Here is a 12,253-nt window from a genome sequence, read left to right as displayed (position 1 = left end):
TTATAATTTCAAAATACTTGACAAATGGCCTAACCATTAAACTAAATTCATGTGAAAAAAATTATTTTAAACGTTGTTTAATTTTATATAAATATATTATTTTAATATGTAGTGATAACGTAGCGGTAACACGTTATAAGAGCGAAGTAGTTTTACCAATATATAATATTGCTAAGTCAAACGAGTAATCGGCATTCCGTTGACAGATCCGTCGAGATACCTCATTTATCTAGTACCAGGGCAATAGCCGTCTAAGACATACCACCACAGGATGACCGAGAATAGTGAGTATCTTGGTGAGAGTCGTATCTTGGGTTAGCATGCGTGCCTAACAATTTTTGGGACCACAGAAGAATTTCTGACACACGAGAACTGACACTCCGCTCAAGACATAACAAAATATGCCACCTCAGCTAATAGAAATACGGGGACCAAAGAAAAAAACGGAAAATCTTAGCTCAAGCTTGCACATCTTAGCCTATCCGCCTTATATGTAAAGCCTAAAGATACTTTATATTCTCTCAATTTTATACTGTTTTTTTTTTGCCAAATATCGTAAAAAGGCCAAACCTTTCACAAAAGTTTCACAAAAATCCTGACCTTTTAATTTTGTCGATTTTGGCCAAAAACTGATTATTTGGTTTCACAAAAGTCCTAACCTTTCAATTTTGTCGATTTTGGCCAAAAATGGATTATTTTGTTTCACAAAAATCCTGACCTTTCAATATATGTGCATGCCACGTAGGCGCTACATAGGCAAATTGAAATCAATTGATAGTTGGCCACAACTGAAACCAAATAATCTGTTTTTGGCCAAAATCGACAAAATTGAAAGATCAGGACTTTTGTGAAACTTTTATGAAAGGTTTGACCTTTTTACAACATTTGACCTTTCTTTTTTGTTCTTCTTTCCCCTACTTAAACTGACTAGAGCATCGGAGCGGTTCGCCACCATTTTCATTGTGTTATTTATAAACCGGTTTACCAATTAACCGTGTTTTTAAAACTTTAAAACCTAAACCATTAATCATAAAAATTAAAAGTCTAAATCTAAATTCTTAAATCGGTTAACCATATTTTTTGATTTGATTTTACGATTTCGGTTCGGTTAATTTGACTAGGTTTTTTTGCCCACCCCTAATAAAAACCCAAATAGAAGGAGGGACGTGTAAAAGGATAAGAAACAAAAGAGATTTGGCACAAGCGAGACACAGAGAGGAAGAAGCCAAAAAATTAACGGACAAAAGCAAAAGGCAGAATTATAAAAATAAAAGCTTATTAATAAGAGGGTAAGACCCCCAGATAGAATTTAAGAAGAAACCGCATTTTGTGCTAATGGCAGTGCACACGGGACAGGAGAAGAAGAAGAAGAAGATGACGATGAATCTTATTTATTATTGAACTTCATCAGCTTGAAGAAGAAGGCGACCCATTTACCAAAAGGCCCTTTCTCCTTTTTTTCTTTTTCTTTCTCCTTCTCCTTTCTCTCCCCACATACAAAAGTACAGCTTCTGGATATTATCGATATCTTAATCTTTTTTTAATTGAAAAATTGTCGTTTTTTTATGTATATAATCTTGTTTATATCGAGACAGTGCTGCCCCTGAATTTGCTCTTCCCGATCCCCCATTTCCTTCCAATTTCACCCTCTTCCAAAAAGTTCGTTTCCTAATTCATACATGCACTCGCCTCTCTGCTTTTTCTTTATAATCCAATCTCTTTTATTATAATTCTCTCGCCTTCTGGATCTGGGGAGACTTCTTCAACACAATTCAAGGTAATTAATTAATTTACCAGTTATAATTCTTCCATTTGCATGAGTAATCTTTTGCTCTCATTAATCTCTCATAGTATCATTTATAGCATCAATTTCTTATTTTTCTTCTCATGAATTACTGATTCTGTTATCAATCAAACGGAAACAATCGGCTGCTTCTTCTTTTAATTCGTTATTTGTTAATTATTCTTAATAAATTACAAATGGATTTATTATTATGTGAAGATCAGTGTTTCTGATACAGTGATACAAGGATGAGGTCGACAGACTGTTGGTTTTCAACGGACTGTGTGTGAACAGATAACCGTCGTCTTTGTACGATCAACGGGCTATCGTTTGTCTAGGGCCTGAAATAATAATAACCACCCTTGTGCATAGAATGGGCCGTCTTAACTATTTTTTAATTTTCTTTTTGCAGGAGTCAGCAGCTTAATTTCATCTGAGATGCCATTAAAGGGGTTAGTACGTGAACTTAAGGAGATAAGAGCCGACATAAGCTCATCAATATCCATCGGTAAAAAGTTAACCGGACAGGGATTACGGCGCCGTGGGAGAGCACACATTGCTCCGGAGAGTAGCGGGTCTGAAATATCATTAAGTTTAGAGGTGATCAGTGATCAAAGCCCTTGGGCAAATTTGCCACCCGAACTGCTTCATGACATAATTCAGAGAGTAGAGGCCAATGAAACGACATGGCCTGCTAGAAGAGATGTTGTAGCATGTGCATCGGTTTGTAAGTCTTGGAGAGATATTACTAAGGAAATTGTTAGGACCCCTGAACAGTGCGGTTGGCTTACTTTTCCCATCTCACTAAAGCAGGTATGTGTTTTTTTTCTTGTTTTTGGTATCTTCCTGTACTGTTTTATTTTAGCTGCTAATATTTTGTTGTTGTTGTTGTTTCTTCAGCCGGGGCCAAAAGAGGCTCCGATTCAATGCTTTATTAGGCGGGAACGAGCGACTTCAACATATCATTTATATCTTGGCTTGAGCCCCGGTAAAGGTTTTAACTTTTGTACTTTAGATAAAACCATAATTGGGGGTATTTACAATGACCTTTACCTCCATTTTTAGTCTATAAAATTAATTGTGGCACCATTTGGATTCCACAGTTTTTGGAATCTGCGGATTTAGGAAATCGACATATTTTAAATCTATAGAATGTGAAATTGATAAATATAGGGATTCCACCGTTTCGATTGAATTGAAAATCAATAAATTTAGAAGGATGATTATAACAATCCATCATCTTAATTTTTTTTGGTGGATTAGATTTTTCCACCTTATAATAAATGATTATATGAATTTTCATAACTTTTCTCTTACCAAACAATTGATTTTGTTTAAATCTATGAGTTTTGTGAAATGCTTTATCTAAAATTCCTTAATTCAAATGGTGTCTATAACTTTTTTTTAAGGAAAGCTTAATACTTACCGTTGCGTTTTATCATTTTCTCTAATGCTAATTACATACCAATTGATGGAGCTTAGACTAATAGCTTTGCACTATTTTGCTGGATGTATATCATACAATTTAAGAATCATAAAGTCGTTACTTTCTGCAATCAGATTCAAATGTCAAAGTGGTGCACTAAAATTGTAACACTAATTTCCAACTCCATGAACCTAATATTTTGCGTTCTATATTAGTAGATTTTTTCATCATCTCTTCTACTAGTAGATCCTTGAGATTTTCCAAATATGTGCTGCAGTTGCTGACTTTATGGTATTATGTTGCAGCTCTATCTGGTGATATGAGCAAACTCTTATTAGCAGCCAAGAAGATAAGACGGGCTACAAGTACTGATTTCCGAATATCATTTGTTGGAAATGATTTCTGTCGCACAAGCAGTACTTATGTTGGAAAACTGAAGTATGTAAAACTATTTGTGCTTTTTCTTTTTTCTAATTTTGCTGCTGCATTCATAATGTAGACAACTGAATGGCAAATTTTGAGCAGGTCTAATTTCCTTGGAACCAAGTTCATGGTTTATGACAGTCAGCCTCCACACCCAACAATGCAATCCAATTGTAAGCAACCGAGAAAAATTCATCCAATCCAGGTGTCAACATTGGTGCCTACTAGAAATCATCACATGGCTACTGTTTCTTATGAGCTTAACGTCCTTCGAACCCGAGGCCCAAGGAGAATGCAGTGCACTATGCACTCTATCCCTGTCTCTGCTGTTCAAGAAGGAGGAACCGCCCCTACTCCTACAGAATTCCTTTGTAATGATGGACAACTTCCTTTATCATCCATTTCAAAAACAAAGGAGCCAGTTATTGAGTTCAGCTCAAATAGCCTTTCTGAATCAATTCCACCAAATTGTAGCAGTCAAGATCCCTTGGTTTTGAAAAACAAAGCACCCAGATGGCATGAACAACTACAATGCTGGTGTCTAAATTTCAAAGGACGTGTCACAGTTGCCTCTGTGAAGAATTTTCAATTGGTGGCAGCTATCGAGCCTAACCAAAATTTGCCAGCAGAAGAACAGGAAAAAGTTATTCTGCAATTTGGGAAGATTGGGAAAGACATCTTCACCATGGATTATCGCTACCCGCTCTCTGCCTTCCAGGCGTTTGCAATCTGCTTGAGTAGCTTTGACACTAAACCAGCTTGTGAATGACAACTCCATTTTGTCATCCTGAGCCAAACTTGCAATATTCCTTTCTGAAATTTTGTTGTATATATTCTCTTTGAAGGAGTCACTTTAGGAGTTGCTTCATGCCATTGTTTCTGCTGGTGCTTTCATGTCCAACATAAGTTGCAGAATTTATTTATTTGCAGAAATGTAGTATCAGAAAATCATATACCCAAATTGCAATTGTGTAATTTCTTCATATATAGAGAATTCACTTTCATCTTTGTTGTAGAGTATAGTCAACAAAAACGTTCACTACTATTGTATTGCTGAAACATAACATACAATGGATGAAACTGCATCCTTATTATCAGTTTTGTGATTCACTGTTATTGTCGTGTACGTATATTACTATTATATCGCTGAAACATAACATACAAAAGCATTGGTTTCTGGATGAAACTGCATCCTTATTACAAAAGTATTGGTTTCTGGATGAAATGCATCCTTATTATCAGTTTTGTGATTCACAGTTATTGTTGTGCCAGTAAATTATGTATGTTTGCTGGTGTATAAATACCATATGTCATAACTCGCTAGTTCAGGGAACGCCTATGTCTGTCTCTGCTCTTTCTCTACAGACGTAGCGACATCCATGTCTTCGAGGCTTATCAGAATTATCATCACTTGAGTCGCTTGATTCCAAGAAAAGTCCTCTGAGGCATCGTCGTCTAATAGTTGGGTCATAAGTAAGTTTTTGAGCTGGGGTGATGCTGACTTCAGCTTTGTGTGTCTCGACAGGATCTGGTTTGTCAACTGGCTTGTCCTGTTCTTCTAGGTTATCAGAAAAAGCCAGATGAACACCAGGATTTTGATGAGTCATTGAACTGTCAAATACAATCGAGTTATTAATACTCTGAATATTGCTGTTCACATATGCCTTTGATTCTGGATCTTCTTCGATTGGATTGTTAGATCTTGTTTCCTTTCCGCTTCCTTCCCCATCAGTAGTTGTTCCTCCGCTGTCGTCTGGATTGAGCTTATAGCCACGGTGAATATGTATGGAGCCATCTTTTTGTGGCGGTTCAGCACCCACACACATTGATGCGCCTGTATTTTCACCGGCTATTGTCACAATGCTAACCGGCTTTTCATCCATGGGATGCTTTAGCTTCCCCATTCCCAGCTTATGGATGAACTTAGAAATATCGTCCCTAATTTCTTGATGCAATGGAACTTTTCCTCCACTGGACATGCTTGGCTTTTGTTGAGATTCTGTTGATTGATTCCTGGCTTTCGGATGAGTTGAACTCGCAGTTTTGATATGTTTCTTCTTGTCATCCTTATCATGCAGCTTCTGCTCAGAATCAAATGTAACAGAATGTAATTCTCTGCCTTGTGATCCAGTTAGGAGCTCAGCGATTGCACTCCTTAACGGTTCATCTTCAGCTGGATTATTTGTGTTTGCTTCTTTTTTAAGCTTGTCTTCAACATCCTTTCTCTCTTTATTTTCCTTCCCCTTCCCGCCCGGCTCTGAGCGAGGCTGAGAGATCTTTTGTGTGGTGGATTGTAATATATTTGGTGGCGAGGAGGGCGGAGATACTTTTGGTGCCCGAGATGGTGACCTGGTTCGAGATGCAGCACGATTCTCGCTTCTTGCACGAGATGGTGATAGTGTCTGAGAAGAGAATGGTGGTACAGAGGCAGCCTGTGGTTGAATTGTTGATAATGTAGCTGGCTGGCCGGTGACTCGTGATGCATTGGTTGCAAGAGATTGTGCTGGTTCGCTTTCTGCACGAGATGGTGACAATGTCTGAGAAGATAATGATGGTACAGGGGCAGCCTGAGTTTGAGTTGTTGATAATGGAGTTGGCTGGCCAGTGACCTGTGATGTACTGGCTGCAAGAGGTTGCACTGGTTCGTCGATTTGTACCGAGGGTAATCCAGGTCGAAATGGGCGTTGAGTAATGATGGCTGTTGGTTGTGCAGGGGCTTGAATTGGAATAGTTGGACGAGGGGTTTGTGGTTCCACTGGAGGTCGAGGCGCAGCTGTTACCCAAGGCAGCCGAAAGCGGCTGAAGCTGAATGGCCTCTGATCTTCCATTGGTGATGATGAGCACGGTGTATGGTTTGTGAATTTGTGTCTAAATTGTAATTGGGGGATATGGGTTTTAACATGCTTCCATTTGATACCTTGGAAAGGTTTAGGGTTCTAGTGTTGTCATCTTCAAATTCACAATCTTCTCTACTTAATGGCTTTTCAGAAGGGTAACCCTTTACTTGTTTGAAAAGAAGAATTATTTTGATAGATTTATCTTGTGTGCAAGGTCTAGCATCTCTCTCCAGTGTTATCATAACTCCACTAATACGCAAATCACAAAAAGTAAAAAATTGCAAGACAAGATATTCTCAAGTCTTCTCCTTCAAAAATGCAAATAATTTTCATATCTTCATCTTCACAACATTTTCTGTTCAACCACACTAATCTTCTTCCAGCTACGTCATATAAGAATTACATTCTAATCCTGTTGCAAATTTGAGAAATTAAGTTTTTTGCAACTCCTATTCTTGGACTATTACATATTATTCATCTAACATTCATTTTTTTTCTGCAAACACAACAGAATGCAGGGACTCATCGGAGGGCTAAGATGCTGCCACGGTATACTCAAGTTTGGAATTCAAAGGCATTCCCATGAGAAAAACAATATATTTTCACGTTTTGGATGCGTCACCTCGTCTTCTCCCATGCCGGAGAAGGGACTGGAGAATCTAACAGTGGCCGATGTGCTCATGACCAAGGGACATGAAAAAACCAGGTCTTGGCTCTCGTGCCGCACCGATGACACCGTCCAAGAGGCCATAAAAAACGTATGTTAAGTTAAATTCCGCAGCTTGATTTTTCAGAAATAAAATTGAAGCAAAATCATTTAATGCTAAAACAGTTCAAAAATTGCAGATGGCTGAAAATAACATCGGGTCACTAGTCGTGCTAAAACCTGGAAACCAGCATATTGCTGGAATCATCACAGAAAGAGGTAAACTGATTTCCATTAACCTAATTCACACTAGTAAAACTCCATAACGGTAAAAATATAACATAATCTTTAAACCTAACCTAGCTAACTATTGTTCATGGTGGCATGAATGAGCAAATGCAGATTACCTGAGGAAGATAATTGCACAAGGGAGATCCTCTCATTACACAAAAGTTGCAGAAATAATGACTAACGAGGTTATTTCTCATTTCATTTTTATTCTCTCGATTAGTACGGGTGTGCAAAAAGTCGAACCATCCTGACAAATTTTGTTCGGTTCGATTTGACATTTTTAAAAAAAGATTTTTGGTTTAGTTTTATTTGAAAGTACAAAAGTTTTCAGTTCAATTTTGGTTCAAACCGGACCAAAAAACTAACAAAGTCAACTTGTTCAGTTCAGTTTGATTCAAACCGAATGCACATCCATAGTAATTAGTAGTTTCTCTCCTCTGTAACTAAAGAAGCTCTACATTTCATCTTTCACAGAATAAGTTAATAACAGTGACATCTAATACAAATATTCTTCAGGCAATGCAGCTTATGACAGGTATTTGAAAGTAATTGTTATACTGAATGCGTTTGATTGTGTGATGAATAACAAATATAGATTAATGAATGGATGAATGATTGATCATTTACAGACAATCACATACGTCATGTTCCAGTTATAGATGGCAAGATAGTTGGTATGATTTCCATTGTTGATGTTGTTCGAGCAGTAGTAGAGCAGCAAAGCGGAGAAGTGAAGCGGCTAAATGAGTTTATTAGAGGAGAATACTATTAAAATTGTAATAACCGACTCTAAAAGCAGACGATGATAATTCTACAATACATTGAGGCAAAAAAAAACACCAGATGCTAGATTCATCTTTATTAGAATTCTGATCATGTTTTCTGAAATACATTAATATGCAAACAATACCGGTTTCAAAACAAAATAAGATCAACATAGATAAGAAGTGAAGCTCAGGATGTGAGTATGAGCGCGAGCGTAAATGGAAGCTAATGCTAAAAAAGTGAGTTCAAAATGTAACCTACCTCTTTCAATTAATTATTACAAAATTAACTAACATAACTATAATGAGTTAATGCTTCGTACCAGCATGAGCATAAGAATCAAAGCAAAACTTACCTCTTAGACTTGTGAAATGTAGGCTACTGAATATATTAACTCAGGAACTTTCATCAATTACCAGAAAATAGGATCATCGAACTATCATTTTGTTGGTTTCTTCCGGCTGAAAGTTTGGGATGCCATCAAGGCCACCTTTAGACCCTCTGATGCAGTATAGCCCTGGGACTCCATGAGTTCATGTAGCTTTCTAGCTTCTTGCACAAAGCCTCCAGAAACAAGCGCATTTATAATCCTCTCAAAATCGTCGGATCCTAACTGCTCCTTCTTAGCTTCAAGGGCTCCCAGGGCTTGACGAGCCTTTCTCTCATTTCCAGCCCTTGCGTACATATCACAAAGGCTTACTTGAATCTTGAAAGAGGGCGTTTCACCCTGCTCAGCAATTTTACCAAGTACCTCCTCGGCCTCATCAACCAACTGTAATTTACCCAACCAATCAACAAGTATGGTGTAAGTAGCAAGCCCTGGTTGATACCCGTCCTTCTCAAGCTGCAATAAAAGGTCTACAGCCATTTCCAACAAATTCTCCCTCTCATAAGCTGCAATCATTGCGGCAGTGCACCTATCATCAGGCCTTAAATTTCGAATTTTTATGATGTCGTCAAAAATCATCCTTGCATCGTCAGTATCACCAGATTTTGCATGTGCTTCAATAAGCAATGTATAAGATTCCAAACCCCGCTGGAAGCCAGCCATTTGGATAGCGTTCACAATTTGATTGCATGAGCTAATATCACCATGTTTGGAAAATGAGCGAAGCAATGCCATGTAAATCTCTTCCGTCGGTTTGATGCCTCTTGCTTCCATCTCTCTCACCAATGACTCCCCCAATCTGGGATGCCCAGCATTTACACATGCCATGATCATGGAACTGTACACCTTCATGTCTGGTTGGAAACCATGGCTCCTCAAGCTTTCAAATGCTTCTTTAGCACGGTCGAAATTGCCTGCCTTGCTGTACATGTGCAGCAACACTGTGCATGTTAAAATATCAGGCACAATGCCATTTTCAATCATTTTCTTTAAAATCCTCTCAGCGTCTTCTAAACGGTTTTCCTTAGCATAAGCGTCAATAAGAATGGAGTAGTCTCGAACATTTGGTTGGAAAGATTTTTCACTCAATAAACTTTCAGCTACCTACAAATCAAAGTAATGAACAGAAACCACATCAAGAAAGTGCAATTGGAATTACATAGTTCCGATCCTAGTATATTAGATCATGTGGCCGAATGTAAAATCACAAATAGAACAAACAACACAAACAAAATCAAACAATGAAAAAAAATACTAAAATGGAAAACCGCAAAACTCATAATTTTTCACAATAATAAGGGTATAAATATAAAGTTTCAAAATTTCAAAAACATTTTAGAAACGAAAACGACGAAACATAGGATCGATAAGTTTCCGTGCAAGACAGGTATAAACAAACAGAAGATAAAGACACCAGTATTTAACATCACAACCACACCCACTAACCTCTAAACATACTCGCATTGTTGTAAGCAAGAAAAATGACAATTTAAAAAAAAAATACAGGCTAGAAAATGAACTGTGTTATACCTTAAGGTACAATTGTGAACTTTGTTTTTCCAACCTATCAAGCAAAGTCATCCAATCAATCCTGTTTGGTTGTAAAAGTTCTACCCATTCAGCAAGCAATTGAGAGGGATCATCCTCCTCTTTCAGAGAAAGAATTTTCTTAGTGACCAGTTTGCATTTTCCTTGTATTGGCTTAGCTTCCTGAGGCCAAAGGATCTCTCCTGTTTCATGAATCTTATTGGCAACTTCAACCCACTTTGGATTAGAAAGATCAAGTCCATAGATCTTATATTTTATCTTTCCATGTCTCTTAGGAAGAGCTGTGATGTTTGGTTTCTCCTCGCCCATGGGATCAGTACTCTCAGCATCTGTTTCCTCTTTATCTAGGGCTTTTTCTTCTTCTCTAAGCTTTTCTAAACCTGCATAAAACTCACTCTCCTCCATCTTTTCACGAGCCCATTTAAACCTAAGCTCTCTAAGCAAATCCCCCCTAATACCAATCTCACCAGAAAACCTGCACATTTCCTTCACCTCCTCATCCTGCAAAAATTGCTTCATCTTTTGCTTCTTTCTTTCTTTTTCCATATCCTCCAACACCGAATTACTCACTTCCCACACAGTCCTCCACAAATCGTCGCTAAAGTCCTGCGACAGGGCAGCCCCTGATGCACCAACCATCTGTTGAATACTACCCTTTTCCATCTCTGCCACAACTTTCTCAACTATAATCAAAAGCATGCCTTCAATCGCCTGTTTATCAAAATCTCGATAAGCATCAGATAGCTTCCCACGCATTACATACACAAACCGAGACAAGAACTCGCTCATGTTTCTGTCCACCTCCTCAGAATCATTAGAATTGAATTTTGGATTAAAATTCAATTCAGTTAGTTTTCTAGGTTGCTGGGCAGAGTGCAAAAACCTCTTGAAGGAGACTCCATGTTTCAAGGATTTAGGGCTTTGCAAAAGAACTCTGTGATCAACAGTAGAGAAATCTCTGTAACTGTAATTAGGACAGAGAGACAATAATCTTGCACTACATCTTGATAAGGTGTTGACTGATTTCCTACTAACCAACTGCTTTAAATTCATGTCTCCACAGTTTTACTAATGCAGAACTCAAAATCACACTGCCTACAAGTATCTGAAATTTAACAAAATTAGCAACCAAATGATTATAATACGTAGCTGATCAAATAAAAAATAAACCTTAATGATTGTCTCAACAACTGCTTTAAAAAAAAATGAAAGAAATTTGAAGACAGAAACTAAACAGAATTGTGTTTGAGCTTTAAAGGGCAACAAAATGGGATGCCAAGAGCGGAGTGAACATTACATGGATGAATGAAGAAGACGTAGCAACAGCCACAATCGCCGGTGACAGGACAAGCGGTGAACGGACGGCCAGGATTTCGGAACTTTTACGACTGAAGATGCTACTGAGACTACAGAAACAGCTACTGGCTAGGTAGGGCTCCTCCGTCCAATTTTTAACACCATTTACTTTGTTCTCTCTTTCTCATTAGAAAAGCTTATTGGGCCTTATAAGCTCTAAACATAACTTTATTTTCGGCCCAAATTATTTGTTTGTTAAAAAGTGATTAAATTAAAATATAAATTTCTTACTTCTGTAATTGCTTCTAATTTGCCCGTTCCCTAACAGGTCATCAGATTTGGTTTTTGGACTGTCATAAATTTCTTACGTCTGTAATTGCTTCTGATTTGATTAATTGAAGTTACCATTGATTGTCAAAAAAAAAAAATTAAAAAAAAATTATTTTATAATTATAGTAAAAACTACAGATATAATTTTTATGTGTTATTTACTTGATTCATTATTTATTAAAAAATTCTACTATTTTAGTTTTAATTTTATATTGTACTAATTCCTTAAATTATTATTATTATTATTATAATTTTATGTTATTTATTTGATTTATTATTTTATAGTTATTTATAATTTCATTTTTTTCTACTTATTATAATTTCATAGCTAAAAGTTATAAAAATATAATTTTGAGTATTAAAAATATGATTCATTATAATTTAATTATTTTATATTATCACTTTGTATATTAGTATAATATTTTAAATTTTGTTGATAATTAGATATAATTATAATAATAATTATTACCATCTCTAAAAATTAGATGCACTTTTTATCTTATACAGTTTTGTGTTGAGA

At 36.9% G+C, this 12,253-nt stretch overlaps 4 protein-coding genes across 6 annotated transcripts; 2 read left to right on the top strand and 2 right to left on the bottom strand.

Annotated features, from left to right (window-relative positions):
• Positions 1–1,220: 1,220 nt before the first annotated feature.
• LOC126665264 (tubby-like F-box protein 5) lies at positions 1,221–4,640 on the top strand. The gene is made up of 5 exons (XM_050358003.2): positions 1,221–1,777; positions 2,196–2,596; positions 2,684–2,771; positions 3,515–3,647; positions 3,735–4,640. Exons 2-5 carry the CDS (start codon positions 2,222–2,224, stop codon positions 4,399–4,401), a joined length of 1,263 nt encoding a protein of 420 aa, XP_050213960.1. The 5' UTR covers positions 1,221–1,777; positions 2,196–2,221; the 3' UTR covers positions 4,402–4,640.
• A 12-nt stretch (positions 4,641–4,652) lies between these two features.
• Positions 4,653–6,544, bottom strand: LOC126665263 (uncharacterized). Its single transcript, XM_050358002.2, has one exon. The coding sequence runs from the start codon at positions 6,458–6,460 to the stop codon at positions 4,958–4,960; it is 1,503 nt and encodes a 500-aa protein (XP_050213959.1). The 5' UTR covers positions 6,461–6,544; the 3' UTR covers positions 4,653–4,957.
• Positions 6,545–6,689: 145 nt separating this feature from the next.
• LOC126665265 (CBS domain-containing protein CBSX3, mitochondrial) lies at positions 6,690–8,273 on the top strand. Of its 2 annotated transcripts, XM_050358006.1 has the most exons (6): positions 6,690–6,851; positions 6,981–7,227; positions 7,316–7,394; positions 7,518–7,591; positions 7,881–7,941; positions 8,036–8,273. In XM_050358006.1, the coding sequence occupies exons 2-6, from the start codon at positions 6,982–6,984 to the stop codon at positions 8,176–8,178; spliced, it is 603 nt and encodes a 200-aa protein (XP_050213963.1). In that variant the 5' UTR covers positions 6,690–6,851; position 6,981; the 3' UTR covers positions 8,179–8,273. The 2 variants fall into 2 exon arrangements, with proteins under 2 accessions (XP_050213963.1, XP_050213962.1); XM_050358005.1 differs by having other exon boundaries at positions 6,690–7,227.
• LOC126665262 (pentatricopeptide repeat-containing protein At5g39710) lies at positions 8,228–11,567 on the bottom strand. 2 transcript variants are annotated; one of them, XM_050357999.1, is made up of 3 exons: positions 11,405–11,567; positions 10,090–11,212; positions 8,228–9,663 (listed from the first exon to the last, which is right to left on the bottom strand). In XM_050357999.1, the coding sequence occupies exons 2-3, from the start codon at positions 11,158–11,160 to the stop codon at positions 8,611–8,613; spliced, it is 2,124 nt and encodes a 707-aa protein (XP_050213956.1). In that variant the 5' UTR covers positions 11,161–11,212; positions 11,405–11,567; the 3' UTR covers positions 8,228–8,610. The 2 variants fall into 2 exon arrangements, with proteins under 2 accessions (XP_050213956.1, XP_050213958.1); XM_050358001.1 differs by having other exon boundaries at positions 10,090–11,202.
• Between the last annotated feature and the right edge of the window lie 686 nt (positions 11,568–12,253).

The sequence above is a fragment of the Mercurialis annua genome, linkage group LG1-X (genome assembly GCF_937616625.2).
Source record: "Mercurialis annua linkage group LG1-X, ddMerAnnu1.2, whole genome shotgun sequence".
Lineage (NCBI taxonomy): Eukaryota > Viridiplantae > Streptophyta > Magnoliopsida > Malpighiales > Euphorbiaceae > Mercurialis > Mercurialis annua.
Note: the sequence above shows the minus strand (reverse complement) of the source record. Positions and strands in the feature narration are given on the sequence as shown.

What these genes read in the sequence shown, in the direction of transcription:
- LOC126665264 (XM_050358003.2), top strand. Translation starts at nt 2,222, where the DNA reads ATGCCATTAAAGGGGTTAGTACGTGAACTTAAGGAGATAAGAGCCGAC. An exon ending in TTCCCATCTCACTAAAGCAG is followed by an intron (nt 2,597 to 2,683) that starts GTATGTGTTTTT and finishes TTGTTTCTTCAG; the next exon opens with CCGGGGCCAAAAGAGGCTCC. An exon ending in ACTTATGTTGGAAAACTGAA is followed by an intron (nt 3,648 to 3,734) that starts GTATGTAAAACT and finishes AATTTTGAGCAG; the next exon opens with GTCTAATTTCCTTGGAACCA.
- LOC126665263 (XM_050358002.2), bottom strand. Translation starts at nt 6,460, where the DNA reads ATGGAAGATCAGAGGCCATTCAGCTTCAGCCGCTTTCGGCTGCCTTGG.
- LOC126665265 (XM_050358006.1), top strand. Translation starts at nt 6,982, where the DNA reads ATGCAGGGACTCATCGGAGGGCTAAGATGCTGCCACGGTATACTCAAG. An exon ending in TGGAATCATCACAGAAAGAG is followed by an intron (nt 7,395 to 7,517) that starts GTAAACTGATTT and finishes GAGCAAATGCAG; the next exon opens with ATTACCTGAGGAAGATAATT. An exon ending in CAGAAATAATGACTAACGAG is followed by an intron (nt 7,592 to 7,880) that starts GTTATTTCTCAT and finishes CATCTTTCACAG; the next exon opens with AATAAGTTAATAACAGTGAC.
- LOC126665262 (XM_050357999.1), bottom strand. Translation starts at nt 11,160, where the DNA reads ATGAATTTAAAGCAGTTGGTTAGTAGGAAATCAGTCAACACCTTATCA. An exon ending in GTTCACAATTGTACCTTAAG is followed by an intron (nt 9,664 to 10,089) that starts GTATAACACAGT and finishes TTTGATTTGTAG; the next exon opens with GTAGCTGAAAGTTTATTGAG.